Source organism: Sphaerodactylus townsendi, linkage group LG04 (genome assembly GCF_021028975.2).
Source record: "Sphaerodactylus townsendi isolate TG3544 linkage group LG04, MPM_Stown_v2.3, whole genome shotgun sequence".
NCBI lineage: Eukaryota > Metazoa > Chordata > Lepidosauria > Squamata > Sphaerodactylidae > Sphaerodactylus > Sphaerodactylus townsendi.
In genome coordinates this window covers 123,678,562-123,692,055 of record NC_059428.1, presented here as the reverse complement: position 1 = coordinate 123,692,055, position 13,494 = coordinate 123,678,562, and the positions used below count along the sequence as shown (strand labels likewise).

The window sequence follows — 13,494 nt, the reverse complement described above, 5'->3', positions numbered from 1 at the left end:
TGCTTGGGATTGCTTTATAAATGCATCATAATGTTTCTGATAGTGTTCTTGGTTTTGAACACGTTTTGCCATGCCGTATCAGTCACACCTGTTTGAGAAACACAAGGCCAAAGCCCTTGTTTTTTGTGAACAGAGATAGTCGCATTGCGCCTCAGTTCCAAACCATGTCCAGGAATAATCTATCCTTTGCAGGCCACAGGAATTGGCCATTCCCCCCCCCCCCCCCCATGATCACAGGAATTAGGAAGTGGTAAGGTAAAACAGAGAGAAAAATCACAGCTAACCAAGAGGGATGAAGCATACAAATGCACCATAGATGGGAAGCAATATTTAGTTCTGAGAAATTAATGAAGTGGATCATTAATAATTTGATGGATTTTGGATTTTTTTCACAAATAGAGGGTTGGCTCCAGATTAGTGTTGCTGCCCAGACAGTGCGATTTCCCCACCTATCCTCCGCCCTCCTGTGGGAGCCCAAAATGTCCCCAGGAATAGGTTGCAAAATTGCGCTTTGTAGGTGGAGGCTTTTGTGCCCATGAAAATGCTAGTCCAGCTCCAACTCAGTACCCTGCTATAATATGACCAGCTCACTTGGATATAATGCTGCACACCATGTTAATAACAAGCCTTTGCTGGCTATTAATAGACTGTGGAAATTAAAATAAAGTCTAGCAAGAAGAACATTTTTGAGGTGGGCAAATAATCATTGTCACTACTGCTGTTTTAAATGTTGTTTTCCAGAGTTATGAAACAGAGAGAAGAACTCGGTCAGAACTAGATGTCAGATGTCAACGTTTAACACTCGAACTAGCAGATACAAAACAAATGGTGCATCAAGGAGACTATAGGCAAGAGAATTATGATAAAGTGAAATGGTAAGTATATCTCATTATGGTTTATAATTGCTGGAAATTTCAGTCAACTTGCTTAATCAGTTCCCGCCAAGCACCTTAATTGAAATCTTCCTGTATTTAAATGTATGTAATTAATAAGTTCTGTCAAGTAATCAGTTAAAATCTTTATTTTCTTGATTTGGTCAAAAGTGTTAAATGTTTGAAACGTTTAGCCTGGGGAATGATTTTGGCCCCTTGAGAGGACTTAGCAGGCTTGTGAACTAGCTGAGGCACCCCCCACCCCCCACCCCCCGCTCCCAATCTGGTCTGTCACCAGATTCTCCCTATCACCATCCTCCCTGAATTTGTGCACTCCCCTTTTTAAAGCCTTCCAAGTTGGTAGTCATCACCACGCCCTTCACAGCGAGTGCCAAAATTTAACTGCATGCTGGCTGAAGAAGTACTACTTTTATGTCTTTTCAGACTCTCCCACCATTCAGCTTCAGCAGATGCCCCTCGTTTCTAATATTTTTGAAAGGAAGAAAAAGTTCTCCCTGTCCACTCCTTCCACAGCATAAATAATTTGGCTGGAGTATATGGCCTTTGTCATCCCATTTTAGCTATCCACCAACGCTGCAGGAATATAACTGGCCCAGTCACCAGTTAACTTCATGACTAGATGAGGAATTGAACATGTATCTCCTGTGTCTTAGTCTGACCACACCACAGAGATAAAGGAAAGCATATGAGTTGTATAACATCATTCTCATATACAGTGGAGTTTCTTTGAAAATTAGATTACAGATAGAATCAAAGGCTGGGGATTTTTGCAGTTCTCGATCCTCATGTATGCTTTTTCATTCAACAGTGAACGGGATGCATTTGAACATGATTTGTCGGAACTCCGAAGAAAACATGAAATATTAGAAGTGTCTCACACAGCGCTAGCTAAAGAAAGAAACGATTTGTCAAAAGAGGTGGAAACTTCATAACTTGTTTAACTTTATTTAAAAAAAACAATTAAGTATAATAAAGCTTAAAATTAACTTCTTTCAGATCCCCAAACTGATGTTACATCTGTAGTTTGGTCAGTGTTTAGAATGGTTAGTTTCTTTGCAAACCTTACCCCCTGCATCATACACAGCTAGTCAGCCTTACCTTGGTTATGAACTGGCCTGCTCAGTGAATGAGCTCAGCATTGTCCTGCCAGCATTCCTCCCCTCTTTGTCCAGCTCAGTTTCAATCTCAGCTCCATCTGATCATAGTCTGTTTCATGTGACATGCTGCTGTGTTATTCTACTTTTTGGAAGCAGTTTCATCTTTCAAAGCTATGCAATATTCATGATTTTAAATATATGTGCTATCTAGATCAAGAGTCCTGAAATCTTTGAGCTTGTAGGTGTCTTTGGACTTCTAAGACAGAATGGTGGGCACAGCCACAAAATGGCTGCTACAGAGAGGTGGAGTCTCTCTGCAACTTATCTTCAACTTATCTTCAGGCACACAGTAAAGATCCTTGTGCTGTGGTGACATCTGCTCTGAAGCAACATTTTAAAAACATCTGCACAGCTAATCAGAGGATCTGCTAGGGAAAAGCCCCACCCACTTTCTAAATTGAGACAGCCCACTTTCTAAAGACGATTGATGGGCACCAGGAAGGTGTCAGAGGTCACCATGTTGGGCGCCCCTGATCCAAATAAATGTGCTTTATTCTAATGTTTAATTCATCCCTTACTTGATACACTGTAGATTTGGTAAACAATATACTATAACCTTATGAGGACATATTGGTGATTTCAAGGAGAATGCATTCTCCTTAGACTGAGTCTAGTGAATGATAGTAATTTCCCAGGATGGTGTGGTTTCAGTAGTAGAGGTTAAAGGAGAAGGAAACTGGCTGGTTTCCATACTCTTGCCATCTGAAAGGGAGGGTGAACAAAAGAACATAATAATTTCTGAATGATAATACAAAATGATATGCTTGTGATTAATGCAACAAACTTTAAACATATGGCAATTTTACAGTTGTCCCGGGGACACAGCTTTATAATATGGAACCTGGAGCTCATCCTGGATGCCATGTCTCCCCACAGCCGTGCCCCCCTAATCCCTTGGGGCAGGTCAAGTTCAGGGGTCAGGTGAGCCTTGTTGACTAGCATTCAGCTTGTGCCTCTGCTGTTGCAGTGGTGGCGCAGCCCTGCAATATGCTCCTTCGGAAGTGGTGCCTGGGATTCCAGCCCCTATGTCCCCCTCTCGCTATGCCACTGAGTGGACCACGTGCAGAGAAAAGCATAAGCATGATGCCATCATAACAAATGGACTAAAAACGTAGAACAGGTGTAAATCTGAATCCTGGTTGTTCAGCAAGTAAGGTGTGATCCCCTTTGAGGAAATGAAGTCTTGTTTCTGCTGCTCGGAAAACATTATTTGCCGACTTCTAGTGTGATTGTCAGTTAAAACAGTCTGCCTTCTTTATATCACCATCATTTTGTTCATAGGTTGCAACTTTACAACAGTCTGTTACCTTGCTACAAAAGGATAAGGATTATCTCAATCGTCAAAACATGGAGCTCAATGTTCGTTGCGCTCATGAAGAAGATCGTCTTGAAAGGCTTCAGGTTCAGCTAGAAGATGCCAAAAAGTCTAGAGAAGAAATGTATGAGAAATATGTGACATCCAGGTACATAGTTCTAGTCATGTTTTCAGCATCACCAGACGTTTCATTACATCAGAGTACCTTTGATCAGAGCTCTGGATGATAAACCTAAGGAACAGTTAATGGTCATTTTGTCAGAATTAAGTGGACCCATGTAATTGAAATTAGAATCTAGTTTAATATGAGGATTTGTATTTCTACATACTGAAGAAATCTTAGTGCAAGCAAACCTGTCTGCTCAAAGGTTTAATTTGCATTTCCCCAAGTGACTGATCTGGAGTGTTGAAATTGCTACAAATAGTTGGATTCAATAACTAAACATGACATTAAAAGAGAAACAAAAACCTAAATACTTAAAAAATGTGATATTGCAATTTTAAAATTGTTTTTCAGGGACCATTATAAAACTGAATATGAAAACAAACTGCACGATCAACTAGAGCAGATAAGGCTAAAAACAGCACAGGAAATAGAACATCTTCGAACAGCAACAAAGGAAATGTACGAACGTGAAAACAGGTAATTGTTTTAGAAATAATGGTGCACGAGATGAAGGTTATTTTATTTGTTGGTTTTTAAGATGTTTGGTGCTTGAGAGCCAATATACTAGGACTGGAGAAAATCCAGTACAAATCCCCTCTGAGCCCTGAAGTTCACTGGGTAGTTTTCCATTCTTTTCAAGTAAGAAAGTCAAGCTCTCTCGGTCTCGCTTCATAACAGTGTCGTAAGGATAAAATGGAGAGAACTGCTAAGGCCTCCCTGAGCTCCTTGAAGGAAAGGAATAAAGATGGAAGGGTTATGAAATGAATTATTGGGGACCCTTCCACTTTTCCCAATATGGACACTACTCCAGCACAGCTTTTCCCATGCTTAGGCAATGTTGGGAACTTTAGGCAAGATGGTAGGATGCTCTCTGTGGAGCCAGCTCCGTGAAGCCCACGTGGTGTAGTGGTTAAGAGCAGGTGCAGTCTAATCTGGAGAACCGGGTTTGATTCCCCGCTCTGCCACTTTTGCTGTGGAGGCTTATCTGGTGAACCAGATTAGCTAGTGCACTCCAACGCATTCCAGCTGGGTGACCTTGGGCTAGTCACAGTTCTTCCGAGCTCTCTCAGCCCCACCCACCTCACGTGGTGTTTGTTAAGGGGGAAGGGAAAAGAGATTGTAAGCCCCTTTGAGTCTCCTCATAGGAGAGAAGGGGGGGAATATAAATCCAAACTCTTCTCCTTCTTCTCGTAGTGGTCCGGTCATGGTAGTGTTGCCCAATTTTCTAGTAGGGTCAATAGTAGTTTAGGAAGAAGACCACTACTTTTCATGGAGTCTTTTCATGTTGCCGGTAGCTTCTGAGGTTAATTTTCATGAGAAGGATCTCTTCCACAGCAACTCTCCTCTCAAAACTGAAGTATGAAAGTTCTTTGTCATGATTAAGTAGAGTAAGAGTAAGAAATACTGTTTTCAGCTTAGTGGCTGGTTTTCTTTGCATTGCCTCTTAAAAATATTCCTGTTAAGCAAGCATGATGAAATATGTGTTGGAACCCAACATCGGTAAAATATTATTCAATCCTTGAAAAATAACAGCTAGCCCAGGCTAACTTCTTCTGATCTGGATGTCCCATTTCTGTTAGCTGCGACATATTGTATCTTCATCATCTAGACAAAGTCCTTTTGTCTGAACCAGTGAAAAATCTCACAAGCTTCTGACATCCCTACGTCTTTCTTTTTCTTTTTTCTTTTTTGTCAAATAATTAGTAAAAGTAATGGGGCGGGGAGAAATGGTAACATCTACAAGTTGCTTGTAACCGTTAACATGACATACAAAATGTATTCTGCAGATTTAATCATGTCAACCAGGGTTAGATGCAAATCAGATTTCAGATTCCATTGAGGTAGACGAGAAAGGAATGTTGATGGTCCCTTTCATAATTTAAACGCAAGCATTAACTTGGATCTGCTTCTAGTGCTTATGAGTCACATGGATCACTTGAAAGCCAGAGAAAAGAACTTTAAAAAGAACTTTGCTGTCTACCCAGATGTTTATCTGTTTAATTTGTAACTGTATGTATTTTTATTATAATGCTTTAATTTCATTGTTCTGAGCACAGTGATTGTATTAAACTGTCAGCCACTTCAAACACTGTTGAGGAGATAAGAGAAAAATCCGTAATGAAGAAGCTTCACCAGGCGTTAAGATCTGTGGAGCTGGAGATCTTTTGAAGTGTGGGTTTTTAAATGAGTGATAACTTGCAGCTTTAGCGTAAGCTGGAACATTGATGCAAAGAGTCCTCAGGCCAACATGTTCATGTGAATCCGCTCCATATATATCTTCTCATATATGGTGTAAATGTTGGCCTTCAGAATGCCTTTTTCTAACTCAGCTAACCCATCCACCTTCTCAAGCCCATTCATTTCCTAGCATAATTTCAGTCCTTCTGAGCCTCAGCTCTTTGCTCACCATTTACATTTGCCCAGTGGCATACCGCCCATGGGGACAGGTGGGGTCAAATTACCCCAGACGCAACAGCAGGGGGGGTGCAAAATCACCCCACTCCGACTCATCTTGGAACAGCTGGGTCGGTGTGGGGAAGACGCCTGAAGACAGAGCCGGCCTGCTGCCGCTGCAGTGCCCATCCAAGCTACCCCAGAGCCCTGCCCCAGAGCCCCACTTCCGAGCGCGGGGTGTGTGCCCGGAGCAGGTGTTGTCCCTAGGCGCCATTCCCCCTCCCCCATACGCCTTTGCATTTGCCTCAAAGTATTTTCTTGTGTGACATCATTTTGAACTATCATACTTCGTAAGGGGAGAGAGAGCCATAAAAGAGAACCATTCTTTGACCATGCTTTTGCATAACAGGGCTCAGCAATTTAAAATACACTAAACAAATACATAGATCAAAACTAAATTAAAACAGTACAATAGATGGAGTACAATAAAACAGTACAATAGAATCTGACAGTGTGCCTAGAGCATAAGATGGAGGTTGGGGAGTCTCCAAGGTTCAGGTATACCGTAACTGCCCCAACTGTATGACTGACTGAACAGCTCCACCTTACAAGCCTGACAAAACCAAGCTACATCGTTTAAAGCTCAAGCCTCCCTAGTCAGAGTGTTCCACCAGGTGGGGGCCAAAGCTGAGAAAGCCCTGGCCCTAGTCAAGGACAACCAATCAAAGTAAACCGTGTTGAGGCTGAGAAACAGCTTGTGACAAAACTCATCATTTATACAGCTACTGGCTTTGACTATAATGAAAATGTTGAAACTCACAACCTCATATGCTCGTTCCATAAAACTGAAAGTAAACACTGTGTTGTTAAATTCACACTTGTTTGCTTCAGTCAAAACCTGCCAGATAGCCTTCAGACCAGAGACCACCAGTAGACTTTCGGATTATGGCCATAAGATTCTACTGGAAAAGGCGATCCCAAAGATAAGATGGTCCTAGGCCAGTGATGGCGAACCTTTTCAAGACCAAGTGCCCGAATTGCAACCCAAAACCCACTTATTTATCGCAAAGTGCCAACACAGCAATTTAACCTGAATACTGAGGTTTTGGTTTAGAAAAAAACGGTTGGCTCCAAGGCGCATGTTACTTGGGAGTAAGCTTGGTGAAGCAACCGTGCAATGCTTCAAAATGGATGAATCACGACCCTAGGAGAGTTTACTCAGAAGCAAGCCCCATTGCCAGCAACTGAGCTTACTCCCAGGTAAAGGATCATGCCCAGGCCAGCCTAGGGGTGTCTGTGGGGGGGGGAGTGATTTTCCGCCCCCCACATGATGAACTCTGTGCACGTGTGCCCACACAAAAGGCTCTGAGTGCCACCTCTGGCACCTGTGCCATAGGTTCGCCACCACTGTCCTAGGCCAGTGATGGCTAACCTTTTCAAGACCTCAAGTGTCCGGTTCAAAACCCAAAACCCACTTATTTATCGCGAAAGTGTCAACACAGCAATTTAACTGAATACTGAGGTTTTGTTTAGAAAAAAACGTTGGCTCCAAGGCGCATGTTACTTGGGAGGTTATGAAGCTAACCGCAGCAATGCTTCAAATGGATGAATCACTTAATTCAGAGAGTTTACTTCAGAAGCAAAGCTCCCATTGCCAAGCAACTGGAGCTTTTACCTCTGTAAAGTGGATCATGCCCAGGCCAGCCTAGTGTCTGGGGGGGGGGGAGTGATTTTCCGCCCCCCACATGATGAACTCTGTGCACGTGTGCCCACACAAAAGGCTCTGAGTGCCACCTCTGGCACCTGTGCCATAGGTTCGCCACCACTGTCCTAGGCCATGTAGGGCTTTGAAGGTCAGCTACTGAAACTTTAAACTTGATATGGTATGCAGCTGGAAACCAGTCCAGCTGTCGAATCGCAGACTAGATATGTGTACCTTGTCTGACCTGGACTTCTGCCTACCTAGCTGCAGGACCTCCATTTATTGTTGGATTTAGCATCAGGCGGTTCTGTTTTGAAGCAGTGCCTTTCATTTGAATCACCATACATTCTTGGAAATTTGGTCACATTTTTAAAATTTCTCAGTGTGGAGTAGCAAAACTGATCACTGCTAAAACAGTCACAATCTATATCTCCAATTTTGAACATGGACTCAGAGGGCAGATCCGTGCACTAGACTGAATGAACTTTTCATCTCACTCAAGGTGCTTCTGTCAGTGGAACAGAACGTTCCTGCCTCCTCCTGATTTCTTGGAATACTGTTCCTGAGGGACTGGGCACCCTTGGGAACAGCATAATGAAAATTGGCAGTCTGCAGCAGGAAGAGGACATAGCTGGAAATTACCTCACCCCATCTGTTAGTGGAAATATAGTCTGGTTCCAACTTAATAGGGCCAGGTCAAAAATGGGGAGAGACATTGCTACAAATCTGAGTTTGTAGACAAATCTTTCAAAATAGTAAAGGATGGAATTAAAATGAAGTTTTAAAATGTTGTGATCTTGATAGATTACCTTGTAGAATTTAGGAGGAGCGTATCTGTGTGTGGGGGGGCAAACGGCCCAGGTGCCTGGGTCACATGGGAGAGGCGCATTTTGGCCACCCGCCCCCTCTGTCTCTCCCAACCCCTAGCCTGCAGCAGAACTTTCCTGCGCCTCCCTGCCAAACTCCCCTCCCCTGCCTGCCATGGTGCCACTTGGAAGGATGGAGGATAGCTAACTACATTTTTAAATGCAGCTAGCTTTCCTCCATCCCTCTGAGTGGTGCCGTGGAGATGAGGGGAGCAGCGCTTGTGCTGGGTTAATGCTTGGCCGGTGAGGTCGCAGCGGCAGGCCATTCTAGCTTTCTAACAATCACTTGGAGGGGAGGCGTAACGAGGCAGCCCTGGGCAAACTGTAGCCCTGTGCAAAACCTGAGTTGGATGCCCCCCCACCCATGGGCGGCCACTCCACCATGACCCAAAATTTTTTTGCACCAGGACATTGGTGCCTGCAGGGGGCGCATTTTTAGACATATCAGCACCAAAATTTCAGCATATCATCAGGAGACTGTCCTTATGCTACTCCCCAAGTTTGGTGAGGTTTGGTTCAAGGAGTCCAAAGTTATGGACTCCCAAATGGAGTGCCCCCATCCCCCATTGTTTCCAATGGGAGCTAATAGGAGATGGGGGCTATACCTTTGAGGGTCCATAACTTTGGATCCCCTGAACCAAACTTCACCAAACCTGGGTGGTATCATCAGTAGGATCTCACGAAGATACTCTGAAATTTTGGTGCTGCTATCTTAACCCACTGAACCATGGCCATGACAGAGGCTCGTGCACAGATATGAAAACAAATTTAAGATTTTAAACCGTTTTGCGTTCTGAAAGTTACCAAACTAATCAGCGTAAAGAATGTATTTAGTCCTTATTTTTCTTCTCCTTCCCTGCCCCTAATCATCCAAATTATGCCAACCACAAACGGCATTGCTGAGGCCAACAGAAATCTTTGCCTTCCATGTACAGACTTGTGTAACGTTATGTAAAACGGCTTTCAAGGGTCTGCTTGTTCACAAAGTTTGACAGATATAAAATCAGTTGCATGCAATGCTGCAAAGAATATTGGTCTGGAACCAGCTGGCAGAAATTGTATTCTCCATGAAATTATGATTTATTTACTGCCAAATCCTAAATGTCTTTATGATTTAAAGAACATTTGCAAAGAAGAATCTTTCAAAAACAATACTTTTATTTTTATTCCTGCTGGGGGAAGACAGGGTGTGGTGAACCGGTGAATCACTCAGGCTTTTCTTAATGCTTCTGTTTTGAAACTTAGGCATTTTTGTTTTGTGGCTTGAAAAAATGGACCATGCTTCGAAACTCAAATCGGCAGTCTCTGCTTGTGGTCTCCAGAGCAACTGAACTGAGTTTCCCACTGGTATGGCAATCTCACCTGTTTTTCCAAAAATGCGCCTACTTAACAATACGTTTGATTGAAATCAGTTGGATTCGCACTTCTGCTTGGCATTCTTTATGAGGAAAGGCAGGCAAAAAGCAATGCAAATAAATAAATATAATTGAATTTGAGCTCTGGGTGTCTGTTGTTCCCTCTTATTCGTCTGTTTCTAACGAGACAATTACACACCCTATTTTTCCCACAGCCTAGTGTGCTGCCAGGAAGCGTTTAACCCTGAAGCGAAATAGGAGACTTGTACAGCACCAGTGTGTGGTGTAGTGGGTAAAAGCAGTAGACTCTAATCTGGTGAACTGGCCTTGTTTCCCCACTCCTCCACATGAAGCCTCCTGGATGACCTTGAGCTAGTCCTCTCAGAACTCTCTCAGCCCCACCTACCTCACAAGGTGTCTGTTACGGGGAGAGGAAGGAGTTTGTAAGCCACTTTGAGACTCCTTAAAAGGAGAGAAAATGGGGTATATAAACCAACTCTTCCTCCTCCTCTTCTATACTGGCACCTCCTAGATCCAGCCTTCAACTTCATAATTGCTTGTACTTTCTGATGCAACCTGGTTGAAAGGGTGGCACATTTTTGCTTAAAGATCCTCAATTCTATTTCCCTCTTTATGACTTCTTCCATAAGCTGATCCACATTATTTATTATTGGCAGTTCCTACAGCTTAATGGGCTGTGTTCAAAAAATTGTATTGTGGAGGCAAAAGGCCATAGGCAGCCATGTTGAATGATAGGAGAAAAAAAATCTAGAAACAGAGGCCTCGAAGAGTTATCGGGGTTAACCTTTGGCCAAGTGTACAAATTCCCAAGAGTTCTTTCATCAGCCTGGATATTCATTACAACAAAACAGACAGGGAGGAGAAAAATAGATGTTTCCGGACAGCTTTTAATCTACAATTGGAAATAAGGAAAGTATTGCATATTGAATTAGGGTGTGTGGTGCTAAACAGACTCCAAAATTCTAAGACTCCAAGGCTACTGGGACCAAGATCCGAGAAAACATGTAAGTTAAGAGTTGATCAGATAGCTGCCCAACAATAATCAAGGCACCCGTCCCCTTGTCTGATAGATAGCAGAACATATTTGTTCTTACACTAACAAAGTTGGATGTTAGTTTGTAGATGATGCCAAGGCTGGCAGAAAGAGCACGCCAAATAAATAATCTATTCAAAGAATAATCACTCTCAAAGAGAAAAGGGCAACGTTAGTTTGATGTAGCAAAAAATAAAAAGGACACAATTCTGGTACTTTAAACACTGCCCACTTTACTGTGGTATAAGTTCTCATTAACTGTGTTCATCAGATTTGTGAAATGTCACCCTCAGTTAGCACACATTTATCAAAATGTGCAAGTGTAAGAAAGCAATTGGGAAAAGTGTGGCTTGAAGGGCCACAGAAAAACAAGAGATAAACTTTGTGATTGTACGTTTTGCATTTCACAGTCTTTGCATCCCACGATTTATATATTTTTGCTGGACATCCACAAATTGTGGCTGTGGTTGGAAGCCAGCTGTTACTGGTCTGGGGTACAATCCAATCCCACCAGTGTTTCCTGTAACAATAAAGTTAATTCCCAGGCTGGTACAAACTTTGTTTGTTTATTTATTTACATTTTTATCCTACCATTTCTCTTAAAAGGGAAACTGTTACATAAATGTGAAGTAGGAAACCACACTGTTTATGTTTACTGTCTTCAGTGTTGCCCAAATTATTGAACAGATTAAATTGTTTTTTACTTATGAACTGTTTTTGTACCATGTGTCGCTTTCCAAATTTTTTTTGCTTTGTCAGCAAATACATCATTTTTACAACTGGCTTAAATACTGCACATTTTCTGGTGAATAGAATCTTTTTTCGCAGTATGAAGCAGTTTGGGCAAACCTTTACAACTGGGATTTTGTCTGGACTGTGAAATGGATGTGCTGTTAAACAGTTTCTGAGACTGATATAAACACTACATATTTACTGTTAAAGGGGCTAATATAATGCTTGGTTTAAATCCCTGTCCATGAGAATTTATTGCAAAAACGAAGAGGGCTGGTACATTTTCCAGGAAAGTTCTGTGGCACTTAAAGACCGCCACCTTCTGGCGTAAAGAGTTTATCGAGTATAATCCAGTTTTTTACATACAGAAGTTGCATTTTTTTAGATACAGCTTTTCCAGATAAAAAGAGGCCATAACCTTAAATAGTTGGTAGAATGGTTTAATTACTATGAGACCTAAGGGTGGAGGGGGGGAAGTTGCTTTCTTTCTAACCTTAGTGTCTGCAAAAACCATCTGGCATCATTGCCTTTTAACAGTGTTTGCAGTTAAGGAGATTTCTAATTTGCATGGGCAGCATTATCTCACATGCTTGGTGATAAAACTCCCAAGGTCTGCATTCAGTAAGCCTTTTTTCTATGGCTACCAATCTTGATCCTCTTTGATCTGAGACTGCAAATGCCTTAGCAGACCAGGTGCTCGGGAGCAGCAGCAGCAGAAGGCCATTTCTTTTACATCCTGCATGTGAGCTTCCAAAGGCACCTGGTGGGCCACTGCGAGTAGCAGAGTGCTGGACTAGATGGACTCTGGTCTGATCCAGCAGGCTCGTTCTTATGTTCTTTGGACAACTTTGTGCTAGCTTTTAGGGCAGATTCAAGACAGCCATGTTAGTTTGTTACTGCATTTCTATTGTTTTCTTTACTTGTATCATTCTTTTCTAATTGAGACTCAAAGTTGAATTACTGCATTGCCTATCAAGTCTTGCCCTCTATTGTCTGGGATCACAGTATTATTGGACATGGAATTTGTTCATAGCAGATTTATTCTTACAAAATGTGTCCCATCAGTGCAAGGCTAGGAGTCAAATTGCATGAAACTGATGGGACACATTTTGTAAGAAAGAAGCAGGCAAGACGATAACCAACACTGAGGAAGTGGATTTGATGTTTCCATGAAATGGGCATAGAGTTGGGGGGCTCATCATACTCCATATTTTTCTGGAGGGTACTTGATGTAGGAGGTTGGTGGAAACTTAAGTCAGTCTGCATCTGGCCAGCTTCTGGATGGGAGACTCCTGATCTCTCCTTTTTTTACATCTTGGTACATTTTTACCTTTTTATGCTTTTTGAAGGTTTTTAAATATTTTATGTTCTTGCTGACTTTATATTTGTTATTCTCCCTACCCTCGAGGTTAAAAAGGGAAGGGTGCCATTCTGTACCAATTGTAATTTTTTATATTTAATTTAATTTTAATTGTATATATTGTTGTGTACTGCTCTGAGCCCTGCTTGTCAGGGGAGAATGGTTTATAATTTGAAGGATTTAAATTAAAATAAATATCCCCGTGTATGCTACCTGGCTTGAAATACATGGTGGAAGTAAAATAAAATGTAAATGTGATCCCTCTAAGAAATCATAGTCACCCTTACCCTAGGCAAAACAGTACTTATTTTTCTATGGTGTAAGTTTCTTTTGGTTGTTCTTTTCCAGGTGTAACCGTACCCTCTATAGCAGGAGTTCTTAACCTGGGATCCGTAGACACCCAAGGGGTCTATGGATAGATTTTAGGAGGTCCATGAACTTGGGCTGGAAAAAGAAGGACATCTTTATATTCATTAGCCCTACCATCTTTATTTTCATTA

The 13,494-nt window shown here is 42.1% G+C and overlaps 1 protein-coding gene across 1 annotated transcript in view; it reads left to right on the top strand.

Moving 5' to 3' along the window:
• The window catches only part of PIBF1 (progesterone immunomodulatory binding factor 1), a 121,534-nt gene that overhangs the window by 21,730 nt on the left and 86,310 nt on the right, over positions 1 to 13,494 (top strand). Inside the window, exons 6-9 of the mRNA XM_048494119.1 lie at positions 742 to 875; positions 1,702 to 1,810; positions 3,332 to 3,513; positions 3,883 to 4,008. Coding sequence (XP_048350076.1) covers positions 742 to 875; positions 1,702 to 1,810; positions 3,332 to 3,513; positions 3,883 to 4,008 — 551 coding nt within the window. The remainder of the gene's footprint in view (positions 1 to 741; positions 876 to 1,701; positions 1,811 to 3,331; positions 3,514 to 3,882; positions 4,009 to 13,494) is intronic.